Raw genomic sequence first — 24,666 nt, 5'->3', positions numbered from 1 at the left:
AGGCCTTTAATACTTTTATACGGCATCATTTCCTTTATTTTCTCTTGATGTTGTTGCCAGATTTAACAAAAAGTCTTTTCAGGGTGGAACCTTCCTTTTCACCACCATAGCACAGAGGTTTTTTTCTACACGACCTCTTGTAGTTTCACTACACTAGAAAACATTCAACTGAACTTCCTAAACTCAGCTCTGTTGTTATATTAACACATATAAAGTCTCATATTGGTGTGTCAGATGTTCTTTTATACCTGTAAAGTCTAAACAGTCTCATTAGGTGATGTGCACTTTAAATAAATAGGGAGGGGGGAACAAAAAACAAAAACAAAAAGAAGGTGTTTTTCAGTGATTAAACTGACGGTGAAACAGGATGAGGGAAGTTTAGTGGAGGCAGACTGAAATGTGTGATTCCTCAGGATCAACAGCCAAAATCAGTGATGTAATGAGCAGCTAAAACACAGGATTAGGCTTTACAAACACTCCCTGCACATGTGTCAGACCCCTGAAACCCTGATGCAGACAGTGTCAGACCCTCTAAAGGCCTGCAGGAGGCAGACTGTGAACAAATGAGTGAGTGACTGAGTGAATAAGTATATATGTAAGTGATGAAAGCACAACTCTCCCCTCTGCTACTGCAGGTTAATAACCTGTAACACTCCTGCAGCGTTAACCCACTTCCTGAGTGGCTCTAATCTGACCCCAGAGCAGATTATTGGCCAGTCATGGACGGTTCAAGCACAGACATATTCACTCATACATCATACAGAGAAGAACATACTCAAGGACAGTAGGTGGCGCCATGGGCGTCTGTAACACCGAGATACGGAAGCGTAGAAGAAGAATATCCCTCTTCCCCAAACACGCGAGAATGACATTGAAATATGTTTTTACTGTTTAAGCTGGTTCATCTCAGCTCATGTACAATTAAAGTTAGTTCTTCAGCCTGTGAAACACGCTACAACACTCAGGTGTAACGCGAAGCAAAGGTGAGTTCAGTGACTGCATGTGGAAGAGTGGCGACAGAACACGAGGAGAAACTGTATTCATAATACTGACAATTTAATGTTTCGCTGGTTATTGTAAATAATACGTTGTTGTTAGGACATGCTGTATTATCTTATACTGATGATAAAGAGCTGCTCTTTGATTCGGCATTAACCAGGCATACTAAACCTCACTTATTTAAGGATAATTTCAAGCTACGACCGGTGTTTTGGTTTTAATCTGCGCTAGCTAACGTTAGCTCGACAAATGAATAAAATTAGTCATACTTTAAAATATAGAGCTGCTGAACACGTTAGCTGAATGCCGAATTCATCGATAGACTCTCACCATTCTCTATGTCCAAAAAGTTTCCTAATATCATCTGTTTAATGTTCGCAAAACTAAGATAAGCGTTAATTTGACAGTTAAAGTGAACGAAGTTCGGCGTTGTTACCTCTCCTCACAAGCTGCACTTTATTGTTGATGTCTGTCAAACACTGAACCTGAAATATTTTCAAATTCATAACCAGACAAAATATGTTTTTCATAGATATCTCACAAATGTTAATTGATTAATTTCAGTCATTTCTATTCACTATTTAAGTGTTGTTTATGCAGGTAGGGTAATGTAAGATGTTTGTACACTGATTTAACTTTATCTAATAAAAACAATTGTAATAATGTAAAATAAAGAAAATTAGTGATCAGTGGTGAAAGTTATTCTGATAAATTTTAACTGACAATCATGAAATATGTTATGTCTGTGTTTTGTGGACTGCACTTTTGTGATTTTCACTGTTATGTTTAAGTTACAGTATATTTATCCATTGAGGTTTATTGAACCAATTTAAATTATTATTATTATTATTTTTTTTTTTTTACAGAATGGCTTTTCCCTGTGTGCCGCTGTGCACTCGCCACCTGACCAGGGGGCTTCAAATCTGTGGTTACTCGACACTCAGCAAAGCATCCAGACCCCAGGAGAAAAACAGCAGTGGTCCAGTGTTTCAGTATGTTGGCCAGCACAGAAAGCCCAACCACAAAGTGTTTGTGTGGGGCTTTAGCTTCACCGGCGCTCTGGGTATCCCCAGCTTTGTTGTGCCGGACAGTGGCAGGAAGAAGCCTCGCAAATACCAGCTCACTCCTTACCGCCTGGAGACGGCAGAGAAGGTGAAATCATCTGTGGAAATTTGCTGTATTCTGGTTCATATGAAGCCTTGTGGAGTTCTGGCTGAAACAGCAGCCTAGGTCTTCATCTTCCACGTCTATAGTGTCCACAATTTATCACAAGACTCTGTTGAAACGGTTTGTAAGGCTGAACCTTTCTTCTGTTGTAGATCTCTTCTGCTGCTTGTGGCTACGGTTTCACTCTCATCGCCTCCTCCACCAAAGATGTGTCCAAGCTGTGGGGCATGGGCCTGAACAAGGATTCTCAGCTGGGCTTCCAACGCACCCAGCACAGCCGGCGTAAGAAAAAACTTCAAAACCTGAAATTTAAAACTGCACCAGTCAGTACTTTTATATGAGCTCTGCTGCCCCCTAGTGGCCAAAAAAAGCAATGAATGTAGCTTTAAACAAATCAAATCCGGATGTTTTTTAGGTCATTTTAAAATGTTTAATTTAGGTTTGTCAATGTAACCTGCTTTTAAATCAATCAACATTCACATTTTGTAACATTAATTTGTTAAACCTGTGCATTTAACAGCCATTTTCCTGATGAAGATCAGGTAGGGTTGAAACATGACCTATTTTAGTCAGATATAGTTTTTGGAGCTAAAATCCAGCATGTGGACGCTTTAGTTTTTCCTTTGATTGTCCTGCATCAAATAACATATAGCCCAGATGTAGCCTGTACCCTGCTTTACATTCCTTCCCTTTCTCATGTGTCTGTAGATAAGAGTTATGACTACGTCCTGGAGCCGTCTCCAGTGGCTCTGCCTCTCGTCCAGCCTCTGCAGACCAGAGTGGTTCAGGTTGCATGTGGCCGTGCTCACTCCCTGATCCTCACTGATCAGGAGGGAGGTAAGAGACTCACACCCCCTGCAGTTTTTGCAGAAAGAACAGGATGTTTTTTTTTTTTTTTTTTTTTGGTTAGAGGTGATGTGACAGCCGAGTGCTGGTCGGTGTTTGTGAGAAGAGGAAGAACACCTGGTATTGTGTTGTTACCAACCACCTGTTGCACTGCGCGTCCTTTTACATCATCCACCCACCTCTCACTGGAAATGAATGATTATCAGGCAGCTGTTAAATCTCATTTAAAAAGCCCATGAGGGTACATTCAGTAAATTAGCGTACAGATGTTCTAAAAGCACCATTTGATATCAGTGAAATCTCCACAGTGTATTTTGATCATAGAGGTTTGATTTCATTTTTTAAGTTTAACTGAATTGATGATGATATTTAACATGTTAATCTTGGTGTTAGGTGTTTACTAACTGTAGTTTGGCCCTGATGAAAGAAAATGAAGCGTAATGGGATAAAATATTTAGGAAATGTAAGTAATAGAACAGGACTGTAAATGAAGCTCAGCAGCTGTTTCTCCGACTGTGTGATGGCATTAATTTATCAGCTCATTCTTTTCTGGCAAAACTCGTTTTCTGGAGTCAATGAGGAATAAAACTAATAAACATGTAATTGTGTTTTTTAATTCAAAGGCTTTGAGGCTTTAACTCTGTGACAGTCTGGGGCTAAATGAGGCAGGTTGCAAATGAGATTGAAACTTCTTAAATTTCACTACAATAGATGAGGAAGGTTTTATTGTTGAACTTCATCAGTGCTCAACTGCTCAATATTCAGGACTGTAAACCTCTGCTTTACAAGTTAAGCTGATCTCCAGGTAATGTGGTCAGTCGTTAAAGCCTTGTCCTGCAATGACACGTGCACAGAGCGACCTGTGCTCACAACAAAAAGCTGCAGATATTTTTAAAAGTATCATACTTTTATTATTTACAGCTCTGTAGCCCTGACATTAGCAAGGCATCACATTAATATAGATATAACTATAAGTGATTGATTATTGTGTTTATCTCTGCCTAGTTTTCAGTATGGGCAACAACGCCTATGGCCAGTGTGGGAGACAGATCGTTGAAGATGAAGTCTACAGGTGCGTCCTAATGCAGCAGCACAGTGGTGTCAAATGTTTCAAGATTGTTTTTACTTGATTTTCATTCTGACCTGATGTGTTTTCATATCACAGGGAAACGTTTTCAGCCTCTACTGCTGCTTTTGTCAAATGTTAAAGGAAAAACTGCAGTTTATTACAACACAACTTTTTTTTTGGTGCATTTAATAATAACAGTGGTGAGATTATTTTCACAGCTATTTCTGAAGCTTGAACTGAAAAGTATCGTTCACCTCACAGGCGTTTTGAATTGGATTTATTGTTTTATCTGTGAGTGATGTTCTTGAAAAATGATGTTGAGGAGAAGGATGTGACCTCTGTAGGAGGTGCTGCTGTCCTCCACTGATGGATCCGTTATTTCTCATGTTCAAACAGTGGCAGTCACATCATTCACAGGATAGAGGGCTTCAGCAGCAGGGTCATCCAGGTGAGAGCAGACTTTTTTTCTCAACTGATGACAGATGGTTTTAGTTGTTTCCTCATTCTTGTACCAGGCCTTTGGGTGCACACACACATACCCAGATTACAGATACAGTTCAGATGGATTAACTGCTTTTTATCAAAGTCTACTCAGTAAATGTAGCTTTATTTTTTACTCCCATATTCATCCTGACAGTCTGTTTTAACAGGTTTATTAGCTGAATCTTACCAGTTGGATTCATTTAACATTTACACTTGTTGATTGCTTTAATGTGAGTCTGCTCACTCTGGACTTGGTTTGGGTGTTTGCCTTTTATAATCATATGTTAAGGATACATTTACAAGTAGATTTAATGTCCTTTAGCATCATTCAAATGTTCAAATCTGATTTACTGAAGATGCATCTCTTTTTTTTTCCTCAGGTGGCGTGTGGGCAGGATCACAGCCTTTTCCTCACCGAGACAGGGAAAGTGTTTGCGTGTGGATGGGGCGCAGATGGACAGACGGGTCAGTAGTGCACAGACAGCCCCCTTTAACCTCGAACTCCAGATGAAAAATGTGTTTTCTACTGCGCCACAGTAACTATTTCAGCTACAGTGAAGTTGAACACAGACACAGTTTAACAATATCTGAAAAACACCTCAAACTCCTGTCTTAGATTATTATAAGATTTATTTAATCGTAGTCTCGTAGTCCTTTGCAGTAGAGACCTGAGAAACAAACAGAAAACCAGACTGGTGCAGGAAAGAAATGCTGCTGCTGGTAGACACAGTACTTCAGAGAACTTTCAGCTCTCATTCTTAGGTTTGTGAGTAGGAGTAAATGTGAAGGAGGTTTACGCAGTTTGATCATTCCAGCTCCTCGTCTTCCAGGTCTGGGACACCACAACATCAGCTCCAGTCCGGTGGAGGTGGGAGGGGATCTGGCGGGCGTGGAGGTGCAGCAGATCAGCACGTATGGAGACTGCAGCCTGGCCGTGTCCAGAGACGGACAGCTGTATGGATGGGGGAACTCTGAGTACCTGCAGCTGGCCTCGGTCACTGAAGCCACACAGGTGAGAGGAACTAACATGTCAGGAGCGTAGAGAGGTGGCTGACTGTAAAATGGTAATACTGAGATGTTGTCATACATTCAATTGATATGAGAACTGAGCTTCTGTATGGCTGCTCAAAGGGCTGTTTTACTGTTTTACTGAAGGCTGCCTGACGGCTCTGTTGGGCTCTATTTCTACCTGTCAGTCATCTGTCCAGGCTGCCCTGTTCACAGCAGTCACAGTCAAATACACAAGATATGATATTTCAGCATTTTCACAGCATAAGACATGACAGGAAAGAGGCATGATGCAAGCACATTTTTATATTCCTGTCCCAAACCTCTCTGTATTTTCTTCCTTGAGGTTTGTTCTTGGCAAATGATTGAAAACACCAAGGTAACAAGGAGGTGCACCTGACTATGTGCATAATCCTCGTTCCCAGATGCTGCTGTGTGTATTAGGCTGCCTGGTCTGTGCAACTTTCATTCACAAAAAATGTCACTTAAGACTAAGAAGAAGTTCACAGTAAGTTCACAGGCTTAAAATCTGCAAAAGAGCGAATGAAAATAAATTTTGCAGTTTCAGAGGTGATATTAATGAAAATATTAAAGCTGTTAGTGTCTGTGTCAATGCAGAGCTGTAGAACGTCTGAAATAACGAAGGAATGATTTGATATGAAGTTAATGACTTGGATTTCATTCTGATACAGTTGATATTAACACTGCAGTGATGGAATGTAACTAAGTATTATTTTAGGGTACTTGTAGTTTACCTACGTTTTGCTTTGCGTCTTGCTTTTCTTGCTTCTTCTTCACTCACTACTTTTAAGATTTCACATAAGAGGATCTTTTAAAATGTTGAATAACAAGTACAAAGTACCTTCAATTAACTTGACAGCAGTTGATAATAACAAACTGTCAAACGAGCTCTTCTGCCTAATCAGTACTTGTACTTTTATATGTTAAGTTCATGTTGTTGATAATACTTTTGTGCTTAAGCAGCTCCTTGAATGCAGGACTTATTTTTAGATTGTGGTATTTCTACAGTGACGTGCATAAAGACCTGGAGACAGCTGTTGGAGGGAGAATTTTCCTCCTGAATTGCAGAAGCAGTGACGCACATCACTCTGATAGGATGAACAGAATATTACTTTTATTTTAAGCTTTTTCAGGTTTTCATTTATTTTTGTTGATTGCGGCACCATATTCACACAACAGATTCATTGAGGTATTATTTCTTCCTGTGGAGAAAGGCTCCTGTCTGTACATGACTCGCGCTACAGGTCTGGACCACTTTCCTTTTGTACCTAATTCTAAACATGAGAAAAATGGTGGATACAAGTCTAAAACCACCTGTGCATGTCACTTAAGACCTAATCTGTTTGTATGAGATGACTGAAAGCATCAAGAGAAAGATAGCCATGACATTGCAGAGGAGTCAAACACCACATATACTAGATGAATAATGGTATTTGGAAGTTAAAAAAAAAAAGACTGGGAGCAAACTCATCCAGCAACAGTTACTCAGTCTCACTGAACTCATCTTTTCTCTGTTTTCCAGATCAACTCTCCTCGACACCTTCCTCTGAAAGGCTGTGGAAAGGTGGTTCAGGCAGCGTGTGGAGGAACGCAGGTGGCAGTTCTCAACGGTCAGTTTGTACAAATACACCTGGAAACAATTCTTCTAAATGTGGACACTTATGTGACTTGTGAGGATGAATTACAAAGCTACAGACGACAGGGAGACTGAGACTTCAGATTTAGTGGCTGTCTGGAATGAACAGAAGCTTTCTGACCTGATGAACAGTTTAAATGAACTTTAGTTCACGAAATCAGTCAGAAGAGTGAGTCCACATTCTGTCTCTTGGTGGCATCACAGATCACATGTTGGACTGTCTGGTTTATAGTTTGATTCCACAGATATTTGGGAATTTACATTTTTGACGCTACAACAGGAATAACACCAGTTGTTTCAGGCAAAAGCATAAAAAATAAGACAACATAGCTTTTACTTATCCAGACTTGATGGGTGTGGTGTGTGTTTTTTCTGTCAGGGCTGTGAGTCAACCAGCAGGATAATTTCCCATTTAAGGGACTATTTTAAGGGAGTGTTAATGTTCGCAGCTTCTCAGAAACTAGGGCCTGTATTTATCAAGTGTGTCAGAGCAGGAAATCACTCCTAAAAAAATCTCAGTGACACATTTTGGCTTATTTTACTTTCATTAATTCTGAAATGGCTCCTATGCTGTTGTGCAACTCTGCTCAACATGTGCGAGATGCAGCACCATCACAGGTATTATTAAATGCTGTGAGGATCTGTCACACAGCAGAGTCACGTTGCCCACTATTTTTACTTGTACAGTACATTTATTTTTTAAAGCTGTGCAAGTGACAATTATCCTAACAAGATTTCACCTTTACATCACTTCTGGTGTCATGTTTTTAAATATAAAACTGTGATAAGCTCATGTTTTTGACCTGTACACAAAGAAAAAAGTGCTACTTTACCACAATTTAAGATTTCACACTGAGAAGTTAAAAATTAATTTATACTGAAAGTGCCCTTGCTGAGAATAAGCGTAGGAAGCTTCATAAACTAGAATGGCACTCTAGAGCGCACACCTCCGCCCGAGCCAAACAGTCCTACACATCTGTCTTTTATCTGCCCCTTTAACCAGATCCACACCAAAATTTAATAGGTTCTTTCCTGGTCCATGCATCATCGCTCCAAGAAATAGAGTGCAAATTAGTTCAGTTCTTTTCATGTAATCCTGCCGACAAGTAAACAAACCAACAAACAAACACGGGTGAAAACATTACCACCTCAGCAGAGGAAGTAGTGCTTTTAGTCTGAGGTTAATCTTGATTAGGATCTAGAATATCTCAGCGACTGTTGGATTTATTATCATGTACTTTGATTCAGTGATTCCTGGTGTCAAGAGGATGAACCCTAGTTTCCTGTAGTGCCACCCACAGGTCACTTATCCTGTGAAATATCTCAACATCTACCTCCACCATGACGTTAACGGTTCCACCTTTTATTGAAATATCTCAACAACTATTCAATGGATTGCCATGAAATTTGCTACACACATTCATCTTCCTCTCTGGAAGAAGTGTAATAACTCTGATGATCCTCTGACTTTCCCTCCTGTGCCATCATCTGGACAGAATTTAAAGTTGTCCAATACTTTGGTTCATGAGCAAATACCTGCAAAAGTAATGAAATTCCCAGCAGCCTCGGCTGTAATTGTTTGGTGCTTATTAGCTAGTGTTAGCATTTTGTTTCACCGTGTTAATGTATGAATATTAGTCTAAGTCTTCCATGTGTCGCTGACTCTCTTCAGATAGAGGAGAGGTGTTTGTATGGGGATATGGCATTCTTGGAAAAGGCCCAAATCTATCAGAATCCTCCACCCCGGAGGTGATTCCCTCCACTCTGTTTGGACGCTCAGAGTTCAACCCCTCAGTCGCTGTCACCAGGATCAGGTGTGGCCTCAACCATTTTGCTGCAATAACAGGTAAGGATGTTTATCTTGTCAGAAAAGAACTCTTAACATCTAAAGTTGGACTTGAAGCTGCAGTAGATTAGATCTCTGTCAAATCAGCAGCACACCAGGTTTACTGATGCCACTTTACTGCTTCAGCTTTTTAAGTATCAGCTCTTTTCTCCAGAGCTTTTTTTCTTTCCAGCAAAGATAAAAGATGGAAACATAAAACTCATAAACCGCAAAGTCATTCAGTCTCATCCGGTCTGAAGTGCTAAAAGTGAGGTACAGATGTCTGGGGAGGCAGTTTACTGTTGAGTCAGGTAATTTAGTCTGTTTATGGCATTGAACAAAAAAGTCGGTTTTTCATCTTGTGTGTATCTCTAAAGCAGCAGACTGAGAGGAGGCACACAGTCTCCTCACGGGGTAGATGACGTGGACAGTCAAGGATTGACTGAAAAGCCCTTTTAGCCAGTTTTTATTAGTCCGACTCAGACGTCTCAGTGAGCCAACAACACTAAAAGTCAGGACAGAAGTATTTGTGCCTTGAATGCCATTTCCTAAAGTCAATAATTGTTCCTTTGGTTGTAGACAGTGGTTGAATGCAAGTAGATTTACTAAAGTACTTTACTCAAGTATAGTTTTGAGGTACTTGTATTTCAAAGAGACATTTCCCCACTTAACCTCTAAGATGGTTTCATTTAAATAACAGTTTGAGCTCAAATATCCAATATTTCACATAAATTTGTGCATCAGAAATTCTTTTTTTTCTTCTCTCCTGGAGGTTGGGAAACCATCCACCAATACGTTAACTTTGAACCGCCTCCACCTCTCCCAGCGCAACAATCTAATGATACTATATCTAATAATATAGTATCTTATTTACTTTGTTAGTTATTTTTCCGTAGAGCAGCTGGTTAGCCTGGCTTAGCACCAACACTGGAAACACAGGGAAACAGCTAGCTTGGCTCTGCCCTTGTGTTGTCTATAATGGCAAAAATTTACTGTATATTTAATTATTGTTTGTTGTGATATTAGATTTTGCCCAAACGCATCTTTTCTTCTTTGTTCAGCTGGTTAGACAACAAGGCTTTTTGTAAGAAGACATAAGCAGGAATGTTTTGAATTTATGTTGTTATTATTTTATTTAATCATATTCTGTGTGACTGAGAGATTTTCCTGCTAAAAGGTAGACCTTGTTCCAGACTGCAGCTGCTCTGTGTTGCGGCTCAGTGGGCGTTCAGACTCACGGCGTGCTGATGTTTCACTGTTGCATTGCAGATCAAGGCGAGCTCTTCGTTTGGGGGAAGAATGTGAGAGGTTGTTTGGGGATCGGGAGCAGGGACGACCAGTTCTTCCCATGGCGAGTAAGACAACACTGATTCAATATTAGTCGTGCAAACAAAGAGTCAAACGTGCAGCTGATGTACTGTGAAGAGGAGAAAGCAAAATGGCTTGTGAGCATGGACGTTTTTGTCCATCTGTTTTTTTTTTTCAAATCAAAATAAAATGCACACACTCTATGCATTTTCTTCATTATGCATGTGGTAGTGTATGGGGGTTAAAATGAGAAAAGTCAGACATTTCTCCAGCTGAATCTTTTCATTCAAGCCCACAAATAAATGTAATCCATACAAAATGTTGCTGGTAATATATTCTATGTTTGAAGTCCAGAAGGTTCTGTGAGAGGTTGTTAAATAAATCTCAACCTGTGTGTCCCCTGCAGGGATTTCCAATATAAGTTTCACAGACTTGGCACGTCCCCTCAAGACATTTTAACAGGATTTGAAGGTGTAGCACTCAACACTGCTTGTCACTTACAGACAAACTCGGAGAGCAGGAAACAAAATAAATGCTCTCACTGTATGTGGAGCTGCACCAGGTTTTCATGGTTACTAAATCTGGAATTAAATCAAGTAAACTGCACTTTCCTCCTCTAAGCCGTGTTCCTCTGTGTGTTTTCTGTCAGGTGACTGTGCCAGGTCAAGTGGTGGACGTAGCGTGCGGTGTTGACCACATGGTGGCGCTGGTGAAGTCCCTCCTGTGAGCTTCTGTCCTTCCCAGCAGTGGATGAAAGGCTGGATGTTTTGGCTGAGCCTCCGCCCACCACCGCCACCCCCTGCTGACCCCCGGGCGCCTCAGGGAGCCGATCAGGGCCGCTCTGGAGTCTTAAAGCCAGCTGCTCTCCACGGGCGACGGACCCTCGTGTCCCTCCGTCCTGCGGTGACGTCAAGCAGTGAGCAGAGCAGTCGATTCTGCATCAAAGTGTCACTTACTCTTGCATGAAGGTCACAACGGACACACATCTAAGGATGGTTTTGTTACAACTACAGCTGAAACGATTAGTCGATTCAGCTATTTTCCAAGGAAAACAGTGAAGAAATGCAAATCATTCTGTGGTTGCAGCTTCTTCACTGAGAGAATTTGCAGTTTTTGTCTCTTATTGCATCGAGTCTTGGACTAATGTTGGACAAAACAAGACATTTGAAGACGTCACCTTGAGCTTTGGACATGTTTCATTGTTTACTGATATTAAATAGACTAAACTGCAGATTGAATGATTAAAAAAAATAATCATTATCATTTATATCGGTTATGTTAATGTAGTGCTCACCAAGTTAACTGCTGAGGTCTGGGAACTAAAACTGAAAGCTATGAAAACAAGACCAAAGCTGTGTTAAACTGGACCGGCTTCCCACCAGAAAACATAGTCTCCTTTCAGTTAGTTAATTCTATAAAATTATGTTTTGACTCCTCTGACTTGTTGGTGATTTGCCACTGCACAAAAATATTTTCTGTGAGAGAAATGTGCTCAGTGAATGAAGTGATTCACTGTGGGAATCATCGAACTCTAGTGGTTTGGGATTATCTCAAAACAATATGTTGCGGCACTTAAAATCTCTGCAGGCCCATGAAATGTTTGTGCAACATTTGTACCGTTTGAAAAGCCGGTGACAGCAAAACAATCCACAACAAATGATTATCTCCCTGCCGACTGCAAATAGAGGTGAAGGCAGTCTGCCAGGGAGAAAACAGGTTTGAAGAATCAGTTTTACAACATGAACTCATGTGTCATCAGCGGTGTGCGTTTGTTGTGCGTATAACAGGCATGCACTACTCAGGAGTGCGAGCCTGTTATATGCACAACAAACCAAAACAAGCTACAAGCATGGCATCCTGATGGCTGCCCTGACATTTACTGCCATATGAATCAAATGCATCAGCAGAACAGTGACTTGAGGCTGTTGTAAAAGGAAACATGATGAAAAAAACTAACAACAAGGAGACAGGGTTTTTAATTTGTTTAGTGTCACATCTAGTTTGGATGTATTTAGAAGGATTAACTCGCTTTTTCCCACAGTGTTACTTTAATGCCACGAAATTCATTCTATGAAACAGAGAATATGCAATATCAAAATAAATCTACTTTTATTTACCACATCAGTTGTGTATCAATAAATACTTCATGGTTGAAATAAAACTTTATTATACACAGGCAAAATAATGATTGTGACTCTGAGACATCAAACCTGTGATGTTTAATTTAAGGTCTAAGCTCAGTCATCTACAATACAGTGAGCTACAGTAATTTATCAGGGTATTGAAGTTAAAATGAGAAATTTGCATTGACCCAATGATCTGTATGCTTAATAATGAACACTGAAATGTGCTATTATGAGGTGGCAGTAGTCTGAGGACTGAGTGTCCGTATCTAAGGACAACATTTTGTGTTTAAAGATAAGAATGAGGCAAGTTATTTTGGAGAGATTCTGTGAATTAAAATTCACTAAAACTGTTGTAATAATTGAGCCAATGCAGCTGTTAAAGATACTTTAACTAATACCCATTTATTTCTGCAACACAGAGTGTTAGAATGAGTGTTTTGACAATGCAGAAATGTGTAGTTTGTCTACAGACAAGCATACAATTCAACCTACACTTGTAGATAATAATGAATAATGGAGCAGTTTGTTCAAACTCAGTGCTGAAATAACAGAACATTGCTGCTATTTTCCTCCCAATTATTACCAAATTATACACTTCTCTTCAAATAATGGAGCTGTAAAATACAGCATTACATTAATATTATTCTAAGTAATCTCTGCACTCTCTAAAGGTTGAGTTTAGCAGCTGTCTGAAGCCGATCTTGGCAATAACTGATTTACTGACAGTAAAAATGGACTGTAATAGTTGACAGGCAGTTTAATTCAGTACAGTGAATGTAGCAGAAGTCAGTGCATTCACCCTGGTTGCTGCTGTTGTGCTGTGCTCTCCCCATTCAGCTCCTGTATTTTGGGCCATTCATCATTGTGACAACTTGTGGGCCTCAGAGAATATGGAAGTGTTTTAATGACAAAACTACTGAGTGAGTATAAAACATACCACCTGTGATCAACCTGCATGTCAACGTGTGAGAACTCACGGGGATAGATATGTTAACATAAAACAGGTTGGAGAGTAAAATCCTGGTTTTAATAACAAATCTTACTCTGTTTTCTTTAAATGTAGTGAGCACAGACCCTGTGCTTAAAAATCTACCCAGAAATAGAAACACCTTTTCCTGTGGGGTTTTTCACATGGCATGTTTTTACAGATGGATCTATTTTGTTTGCATTGCTTGTATTCACATTCTACTGTTTGTTTCATGCTATTCCACTGATTGAAAATTGGCGGAGGTTCCACAGCAGCAGCTGTAGCAATCAAATGTTTTATGAGGAAGGACATGCATTGGTTTTTTGTTTTTTTTTTTTTTTTTTTTACCTCAAGGTGTGTTTTGGTGAGAATGATGGATGTAAACAGACACTTTGTTGTCTAGAAAACTCCACATGGTACCTCTAATGATTTCCCATAAAGCCTGAGATGTTTTGAATCATTTTTCAAACTTGCTGTTGCATCCGAATGCCTCATTCCTCATGCTCTAATCAAACCAATGTGTTAAAGATCCTCTTACTTGCTTTATCTGGGGCTTTCAACAAATCAAAGTAAATAAGTTTCTGTCCACTTGTATTTATGTTTATATTCAATTTGAATAGTTGCATAATGTTGCTTTAAGTTAAAGTTAACATTAGACAAACTCCATCCACTGATAAAGATCATGGCTAGTCAGCAGACCTTGAGTTGGGATTGGTTCTTGTTTAACTTTTGACTTTGAGGTCAAAAATGAACTTTCATGCCTAGTGAATGTACAGTAGATGTGACAAACACTTGTGCTTTGTTGAACTGGAAAGTTTGAGCTTTAATATCCAGAAATCCTGTAAGTTGACACCAGTGAGCTGCACATTATGACCTGAGTGTGTCATAGGAAAATGTGTTGTTGTTGATATCCCGCTTTGTCTGGGTGAAGTACTGCTGACTCACTGCTGTTTATATGTCAGTCGTAAAGTTTTGATTTGTTATTTCTGTGGGTGGAGATTTCCCACCAGTGGCTTTGCAACTCAACAGAGTGTGAATCGATCAAACAGGGTGAAGTGATGCATTTCAATTAGCAGCGATGAGACGCTCCTCCATTTGCAGCTCCACGGAAATTTTGACTCGTAACTTTAATTGTTGTGAGTAGGAACTGAGATGCAAGCAATAAGCCTTTACTGACAAGTCAGTGAGGCGCAAAGTTGAACTGCAGGGGGATTATGTAAGGAGAAAGATGATCACGATGAGGGAAAACACTAACATACCATGTCTGCTCCTTTAACCCGGCTCGACAGAGAGGGTTTCTGCAGCTGGGGCAGCCCTCCCTCCTCCCTGAAGTGAGATGAAGCAGAGAAAAGCTGGTGTGCAGAGGCACCCGCGCAGCGCTACAAGGACCTGGCTGTTCTCTGCTTTGTTTACTCAGGTCAAATAATAAGACAACTGATATACCTGCAGTCTTCCCTGCTGTCGTCCATTTGCTGCAGACTGGAGCGTAGGAAAGGAATCAGTCCAGTCGTGAGGACACCCACTGAAGGGCAGGTGTGTGTAGTAAATGTGCATTTTCACATGTAAGTTAGAACTCAAACTACATCAACACTACATCAGTAAAACCCCCACTAGCCTCCCAGTGAGGCTGGCAGCAGCATATCAAAGTGTTGGATAGAATGAGTGAGATATAGATTTTGATGGATTTGGTTGAAGGCCCTGCTGTTATGAGACAAAGTCCAGAGGGGCATTTCAGTGAGACTATACAACTTTTTAGAGAAGAAATTGCACCTTTATTCTTTTACAAATGAAAAATAAAAACTGAATCAATAAAACACACTCCTCTTTGGTTCACACTCAGGGGTTTTGCAGATACAGCCTTACTTGGTCTGGTATGACCAGTAGTGCATGACTAATGATAGTTAATGATTGAAAACATTAGATGATTTTTGCTTTATCATCATGAAGTCATAAAGTTATGACTCCTTGCTACTTGTGCTCAAAATATGTCACAGCAATCTTCCTATTAGGGGCAACACACACCAGGAGCATAATGACATGTTTCAAAACATCTATACCCAGTGTTCTCTGTGTAAACCCACACACAGGCAGCATTGTGACGTGGTTCCTCGTGGGCTGACGTGCATCAAAACAAAGATCATGATAGATAAGAGTCCTTTTCAGAACCATGATTCAGTCATTCAGTTTTTACATGTTAACCTGAAGGAGACAGGAAACGTTAAGGCCTCTTTATATACAGCTACACAGCTACAATTTTAAATACAGTCTACGGTTAGAAGACTCCTCGGACACCTTCCGCAGATTGGCACTGTTTCGACCAATCAAAACCAGCTGTTGGGCGGAGCAGAGTCGGCTGACCAATCAGCGTTTTGCCTGCTACGCTGGCTGGCGTGCTTCGTCATTGACCATGACGTGCGCAGAAGGGAGCAGAGCGACGGACAAACAATGTCGGGAAAACGAGTCAAAATGTAGAACAAAATCGTCGTTTAAATCGTCGCTTTGTCGCTGTGGTTTGTTGGCAGTGTGAGAAACTTCATTACCGAAGAACTGTGGCAGCTAAAACAAGCTTTGGAGCTGTTTTTGTCGAACAGAAGGTAAGGCTAACGTGCTAATCCATGAGCAGCGAGCATTAGCATTAGCATTAGCCTTGGTCTTCTCGTTTTTAATTGCATCTCTTGGTTTTATTTCCATTTTAAGTCATTTTTATTGCTTGGGCAAGAGTGTGTTTATGTTTCTGTAACTTAAACGTCCCTGACATGAGTTGTGAGCCCCTAACGTGGACAGATGGTAACAGAATTAGCATCTCTTGCTAGTCTGTTTACAACAGTTAAGTCCGTCTGTAGCAGTTTAGCATATGGTTGAGATCGTTTTGTGGCTCTTTGTGGTTGTTTCACACTCTGTGTGTCACTTTGTGGTCGTTTTTGTGTCGAGTTATGTCCGCTCCTGGCCATTTTGTGTCTCTCAAGTCATTTTGCATTTAGTGTCTCGGTTTTTGTATCTTCGGGGCAGTTTTGTGTTTCAATCTGGCTGACTTCCGCCAATTTAAGATCAGCTTTTTGTCTCTTCGTGGTTGTTTTCCAGCGGTCTTTATTATGCGGTTATTGACGAGTGTGTTTCTGTGACTTAATCAACTCTGCTTTTCCAGTCATATCGGCCACTCAAAGCGGTTTACATTACGCGTCACATTCACCCATTCACACACACATTCATACAACGCTTGCCATTTGCACAAAGCGCTCTAACCTCAGCCATTCACACTGGAGAAGCCGGGGATCAAACCACTGACCTTCCGATTAGTGGGCGACCTACCTCCTGGGCCACAGCCGCCCCAGCTGGTCACTTTGCAGACGTATAGCGTCTCTTTGTAATTTTGTTTTCCACCCTGGCCATTTTAAATCCGTTTCTGGTGGTTTAACATCTTGTTGTGACTGATTTTGTCTTTTCGCAGTTTTGTGTCTTTGTGATCTTTTTGTTGTGTTTGTAGTTCTAATAAGTCCAGTACCAATTAGTCCAAATACTGGTTTCTTTGTTATTTCTTTGTATCCTTTACTTTTACATCTTTTGACTATTTGAACTTTAATGCCCAGAAACCCTGTGGCTTCTGTATTGATGTTGTGAACAGTTGCAGCTTTATATTACTGTTTGTTGTTTCTGATTTTTCTTCACAGGACTGAAACTTCAACCAGGAAATCATGAAGAGACAGAGACCGACAGAAGATTTAAAGGTCAGTGATAGTTTATTAGTTTTTGTTTCTTCCTCTCTCATTATATCAGCCACAGTTTCAAACTTGTCTGGAACAAGCACCACTAAGTTAAAGCTGCAGATCAGCACTGTAACTTATCAAACTTCAGAAATATAATTACTATTAGGGCTGTCACTTTTGTCAAAAAATCAAAACCGATTGAATCTGACCTGCAATTTGTTTCAATTAACAACAACAGAAGAGAGCTTGAATAGTTTTAAGCTCAAAAATTAGCAAGGCAAAACCTGGTACCAATAGTTGTGATCGGGATCCAGGGTGCAGGTCTCTTATTATTAACTATATAACCTGCTGATGAGAACACGCTCAGAGTGCACAGACAATCCTGGCACGCACTGGTATTTCTGAGCCAGCTTTGACAGCTATGGATGCTAGTTTAAGGCAAGGGGCCAAGTGTATCAAATAATATGCAGTCAAACGATGCTACACATATGGCACTGCCTCTGTTTTAGTGGGATGGTAAGCTAGCAGGAGAGTGTGCAGATTTGTTGTCATTTAAGAGTGACAATAAACAGCCTTATCTTTATTTGTGCCTTTGCCATCCACAGTGTAGAATCCAAAACACTTCCACATGCTGCTTCTCAGATATTTTGGTATTATGATTATCTGCCCTTCAGTAAAACACTTTTAACCCTTGAGGGTCTAATGCAACTTTCACGATGTTTACATCATTTTATAATATCCAAGTGTTTTATATCAAAATATTCAGAATGCTCTCAGTTTATTAATCATAATTAATATTAATATTAATTATTAATTAATTAATATTAATTTGTTTTTCAAGTGTTGTACTTGTGTTTTCCAGGTTTACTGGTTCAGCTGCTGCAGCCTGGACAGAAACACCAGCTCTCACCTTACAAACCAAACCGGTATGTGTCCTAAATATTTACCCAGTCTGAAAAAAATGTCTTTTATAAGCCAAATTATTAATGTTAGAAACAGTGTTATAAATCCTTGGTATTTAATGAGTGTTGAATATAATAATAACTGATAAATCATGTCTAGAAATTGTAAGAAAATAGTACTAGTTACAAGTTAATTTCAGTTAATTTTCTGCCTGTGGATTGAAGTATAATTAAAAATAACACAAGTCAAAACCCAGCTTTCAGAAAGTTTTTATTATGCAGTTCACAGTAATACACATGATTCCTCCAGTGATTAGTTGACAGACAATTAATATTGAAATTTAAGATCTGATTAAGGACGGGTTAAAATGTTGAAGAGGAATAGTTCATAGAGTATTGATCATTTTTCTTTGTATATTTCTCTTTTTGCAGAGAGTCTTCATACAATGAAGAAGTTCTTTGAATCCAGGACAGACCACCAGGTAATTCACAAACAGTTTTACATAAACTGTCCAACACAGCACTGACATTAAATTATAAATCTTCAGTAATTGATCTGAAGTCTGAATAGTTTGATTTGATTTCACAGTTTTATTCTTACAGTGTGTGACACAGCACCAACACAGCACACCACACACACACAGATTCTGTCCACCAGAGACAACCAGTCTTTGACTCTGAAAACTTGAAATCTTTAGTGTAAATAAACATGACGGATGACAATGTCTCTTGTTTGTTGTGCCTCCGTCTTCAATCAGCTTACTTCCTGATTGGCCAATGCCCCGTTCCACATGACAGTCCACAAAGAGTGTGCCTGGCTTTCTTCTGTGTTCCCCCCACACAACAGGATGTTTAGTATTTATTGGGGCAGCCCCCACTTGTCTTTGGTGCAGAGCAGGGAGGGTAAAATTACTCTGAACACACCTCACACCTCAGGAGAATCTGGCAAAATAAATTTTAGAACCAAGCAATAATCAGGCCTTTGCTTGATCAGGATTTGGGCCAAGTATCTTTTGGTGTGTACCCCGCATTACTCTTTTTCTCTCTCTCTCATACACCAGTCTCTGCCTTTTGCTCTGTCTCTGTCTCATTATCTCAGTTCTCCAGTCAGAGCAGCTTCCTCTGTCTTTGTGTATAAAGCAAATTTAACTCTTGGACTACTTCTGATTAGTCAAGAACCAGTTCCAGTCTGGTTTCTTTGTAGATTTAGCATCTTTCACTACTCTATGACAGTTTAAAGTTCAATACCCAGAAACTCTGTGCTTTTATTTTGATGTGAAAGTCATGTGAAAATCTTTATATAATGTTTGTTGTGTTTTTCTCCACAGGATTCACACTTTAAACATGAAATCACAGAGAGAAGAGACAGACGTCAAGACATGTCTAGAAGACGATTTTTGATGCCTTATTATACTATGACATTTTTTGAGTGTTTTCGATACCTTACTATACTATGACATTTTTTCACCTTTTTTTGACACCCTACTATACTATGACATTTTTTGACCATTTTTGACGCCCTACTATACTATGACATTTTTTGACACCCTACTATACTATGACATTTTTTTGACCATTTTTGGCGCCTTACTATACTATGACATTTTTTGACCATTTTTGACACCCTACTATATTATGACATTTTTTGACACCCTACTATACTATGACATTTTTTGACCATTTTTGACGCCCTACTATACTATGACATTTTTTGAGTGTTTTCGATGCCTTACTATACTATGACATTTTTTGACCGTTTTGACGCCTTACTATACTATGACATTTTTTGAGTGTTTTCGATGCCTTACTATACTATGACATTTTTTGACCATTTTTGGCGCCTTACTATACTATGACATTTTTTGAGTGTTTTCGATGCCTTACTATACTATGACATTTTTTGACCATTTTTGACGCCTTACTATACTATGACATTTTTTGACACCCTACTATACTATGACATTTTTTGACCATTTTTGACGCCCTACTATACTATGACATTTTTTGACCATTTTTGACGCCCTACTATACTATGACATTTTTTGAGTGTTTTCGATGCCTTACTATACTATGACATTTTTTGACCATTTTTGACGCCTTACTATACTATGACATTTTTTGACCATTTTTGACGCCCTACTATACTATGACATTTTTTGACCATTTTTGACGCCCTACTATACTATGACATTTTTTGAGTGTTTTTGATGCCTTACTATACTATGACATTTTTTGACCATTTTTGACGCCTTACTATACTATGACATTTTTTGACACCCTACTATACTATGACATTTTTTGACCATTTTTGGCGCCTTACTATACTATGACATTTTTTGACCATTTTTGACGCCTTACTATATTATGACATTTTTTGACACCCCACTATACTATGACATTTTTTGACCATTTTTGACACCCTACTATACTATGACATTTTTTGACCATTTTTGACACCCTACTATATTATGACATTTTTTGACACCCTACTATACTATGACATTTTTTGAGTGTTTTCGATGCCTTACTATACTATGACATTTTTTGACCATCTTTGACGCCTTACTATACTATGACATTTTTTGACACCCTACTATACTATGACATTTTTTTGACCATTTTTGACACCCTACTATACTATGACATTTTTTGACCATTTTTGACCCCTTACTATACTATGACATTTTTTGACCATTTTTGACACCCTACTATATTATGACATTTTTTTGACACCCTACTATACTATGACATTTTTTGACCATCTTTGACGCCTTACTATACTATGACATTTTTTGACACCCTACTATACTATGACATTTTTTGACCATTTTGACGCCTTACTATACTATGACATTTTTTGACCATTTTTGACACCTACTATACTATGACATTTTTTGACCATTTTTGACGCCTTACTATACTATGACATTTTTTTGACCATTTTTGACGCCTACTATACTATGACATTTTTTGACCTTTTTGACGCCTTACTATACTATGACATTTTTTGACCATTTTTGACGCCTTACTATACTATGACATTTTTTGACACCCACTATACTATGACATTTTTTGACCATTTTTGACGCCCTACTATACTATGACATTTTTTTGACAGCCACTATACTATGACATTTTTTGACCATTTTTGACGCCTTACTATACTATGACATTTTTTGACCATTTTTGACGGCCATACTATACTATGACATTTTTTGGTGATTTTTGACGCTTACTATACTATGACATTTTTTGACCATTTTTGACTGCCTTACTATACTATGACATTTTTTGACCGTGATTTTTGACGCCATACTATACTATGACATTTTTTGGTGATTTTTGATGCCTACTATACTATGACTTTTTGTTTGACCATTTTTTTTTTTTTTTGATTTTTGACGTCTTACTATACTATGACATTTTTGACCATTTTTGATGCCATACTATACTATGACATTTTTGTGATTTTTTGACGCATACTATACTATGACATTTTTTGGTGATTTTTGATCCTTACTATACTATGACATTTTTTGGACGCCTATTTTGATGCCATTACTATACTATGACATTTTTTGACCATTTTTGACATGCCTTACTATACTATGACATTTGTGATTTTTTGAGCACCTACTATACTATGACATTTTTTGGACCTAATTTTTGACCTTTACTATACTATGACATTTTTTTGACACCCGCTACTATACTATGACATTTTTGATTTTTGACGCATACTATGCTATGACAGTACTGACGTCTACTATACTATGACATTTTTTTGACCATTTTTGATGCCTACATATTATGACATTTTGGATTTGACATACTATACTATGACATTTTTGACCATTTTTGACCCCTTTTACTATACTATGACATTTTTTTTGACCACTTTTGACCCCTTACTATACTATGACATTTTTTTTTTATTACTATACTATGACATTTTTGACCACTTTTGACCCCTTACTATACTATGACATTTTTGATTTTTTCCCTATACTATGACTTTGCTATACTATGTTTTTTTTTGACTATATGACATTTTTGACCCACTTTTGACTCCTTACTTACTATGACATTTTTTTTGACATTTTTTGGTTTTTGACCCTTACTATACTATGACATTTTTTGGTGATTTTTGACTCCTTACTATACTATAATTTTTTGACACTTTTGACTCCTTACTATACTATGACATTTTTTGACCATTTTTGACTTACTATACTATGACATTTTTTTTTTGACTATGACATTTTTTTTTTGGACATTTTTGCCCTTACTATACTATGACATTTTTTGACATTTTGACTCCTTACTATACTATGACATTTTTTGACCACTTTGACCCTACTATACTATGACATTTTTTTGACCATTTTTGACTTACTATACTATGACATTTTTTGGTGATTTTTGACCCTTACTATACTATGACATTTTTTGATGACATTTTTGACCACTTTTGACTCCTTACTATACTATGACATTTTTGACCACTTTTGACTATGACATTTTTTTTTTTGTGACATTTTTTATGCATGACATTTTTTTTTTGACATTTTGACCACCCTTACTATACTATGACATTTTTTGTTTTTTGATCCTTACTATACTATTTTTTGATTTTTGATACTATACTATGACATTTTTGACATTTTTTATACTGACATTTTTTGGATACTATACTATGACATTTTTTGTTTTGACCCTTACTATACTATGACATTTTTGACCACTTTTGACCCCTTACTATACTATGACATTTTTTGACCATTTTTTACTATACTATGACATTTTTTTTTTGACTTTGTTACTATACTATGACATTTTTTGACCACTTTTGACCCTTACTATACTATGACATTTTTTGACCATTTTGACCCCTTACTATACTATGACATTTTTTGACCACTTTTGACCCTTACTATACTATGACATTTTTTTTTGACCCCTTACTATACTATGACATTTTTTGACCACTTTTGACCCCTTACTATACTATGACATTTTTTGACCACTTTTGTTACTATACTTGACATTCTTTTGACTTACTATACTATGACATTTTTTGATTTTGACCCCTTACTACTATGACATTTTTGACCATTTGACCCTTACCTATGACCTTATTACTATACTATGACATTTTTTGATTTTTGGACTTTTTTGACTTTTTGGTGATTTTGACCCCTTACTATACTATGACATTTTTGACCACTTTTGACCCCTTACTATACTATGACATTTTTTGATTTTTGACTCCTTACTATACTATCATTTTTTGACATTTTTGACTATACTATGACATTTTGTTGATACTTATGACCTGGACTATTTTTTGACCACTTTTGACCTTTTTGACCTTTTGTTTGACTATGACATTTTTGACCACTTTTGACTTACTATACTATGACATTTTTGACATTTTTGACTATGACATTTTTTTTTGACTATGACAATTTTTGGACATTTTTTGACCACTTGACCCTTACTATACTATGACATTTTTGACCACTTTTGACCCCCTTACTATACTATGACATTTTTTTGACATTTTGACCACTTTTTACTTACTATGACATTTTTTTGACTATTTTTTTTTGATCCTTACTATTGACATTTTTTGACTCCTTACTATACTATGACATTTTTTGATTTTTGACCCCTTACTATACTATGACATTTTTGATTTTTCATGCCATACTATACTACATTTTGGTGATTTTTGACCTTACTATACTATGACATTTTTTGACATTTTTGACTCCTTACTATACTATGACATTTTTTGGTGATTTTGACCCCTTACTATACTATGACATTTTTTTTGACCCCTTACTATACTATGACATTTTTGACCATTTTTGACCCTTTACTATGACATTTTTTGACCACTTTTGACCCTACTATACTATGACATTTTTTGATTTTTGACTCCTTACTATACTATGACATTTTTTGACCATTTTTGACCCCTTACTATACTATGACATTTTTTGACATTTTTGACCCTTACTATACTATGACATTTTTTGACCATTTTTGACCATGACCCCTTACTATACTATGACATTTTTTGACCACTTTTGACTCCTTACTATACTATGACATTTTTTTTTTTTGACTATGACATTTTTTTTTGACCCTTACTATACTATGACATTTTTTGACCATTTTTGACTCCTTACTATACTATGACATTTTTTTGTTTTTGATTACTTTGACATTTTTTTGACTATGACATTTTTTTTTTGACTATGACATTTTTTGACACTTTTGACCCTTACTATACTATGACATTTTTTGACCATTTTGACTCCTTACTATACTATGACATTTTTTGCTTTTGACCCCTTACTATACTATGACATTTTTGACCACTTTTGACCCCTTACTATACTATGACATTTTTTGACCATTTTTGACCTTACATACTATGACATTTTTTTTTTGACTCTTACTATACTATGACATTTTTGACCATTTTGACTCCTTACTATACTATGACATTTTTTGACATTTTTGACCTTTTGACCCTTACTATACTATGACATTTTTTGACCACTTTTGACTCCTTACTATACTATGACATTTTT

At 37.8% G+C, this 24,666-nt stretch overlaps 1 protein-coding gene across 9 annotated transcripts in view; it reads left to right on the top strand.

Annotated features, from left to right (window-relative positions):
• The first annotated feature begins 797 nt into the window (after nt 1-797).
• The window catches only part of rcc1l (RCC1 like), a 38,393-nt gene continuing 14,524 nt past the window's right edge, over nt 798-24,666 (top strand). The window contains exons 1-12 of one of the 9 annotated variants that reach the window (XR_007815319.1): nt 799-983; nt 1,866-2,151; nt 2,319-2,448; nt 2,875-3,003; nt 4,018-4,084; nt 4,478-4,529; nt 4,945-5,029; nt 5,395-5,576; nt 7,116-7,203; nt 8,902-9,075; nt 10,324-10,409; nt 11,012-12,078. Coding sequence is in view for 8 of the 9 variants with exons in the window: in XM_018691839.2 (XP_018547355.1) it covers nt 1,867-2,151; nt 2,319-2,448; nt 2,875-3,003; nt 4,018-4,084; nt 4,478-4,529; nt 4,945-5,029; nt 5,395-5,576; nt 7,116-7,203; nt 8,902-9,075; nt 10,324-10,409; nt 11,012-11,089 (1,356 nt within the window). In the remaining variant the exon portion in view is untranslated. Of the gene's footprint in view, nt 984-1,865; nt 2,152-2,318; nt 2,449-2,874; nt 3,004-4,017; nt 4,085-4,477; nt 4,530-4,944; nt 5,030-5,394; nt 5,577-7,115; nt 7,204-8,901; nt 9,076-10,323; nt 10,410-11,011; nt 12,484-24,666 lie in introns of those variants that run through there. The other 8 variants (XM_018691839.2, XM_051078841.1, XM_051078842.1 and 5 more) reach the window with 8 other exon arrangements.

This window comes from Lates calcarifer, linkage group LG20 (assembly GCF_001640805.2).
Source record: "Lates calcarifer isolate ASB-BC8 linkage group LG20, TLL_Latcal_v3, whole genome shotgun sequence".
Classification (NCBI taxonomy): domain Eukaryota; kingdom Metazoa; phylum Chordata; class Actinopteri; family Centropomidae; genus Lates; species Lates calcarifer.
This window is presented reverse-complemented; position numbering and strand designations above follow the sequence as displayed.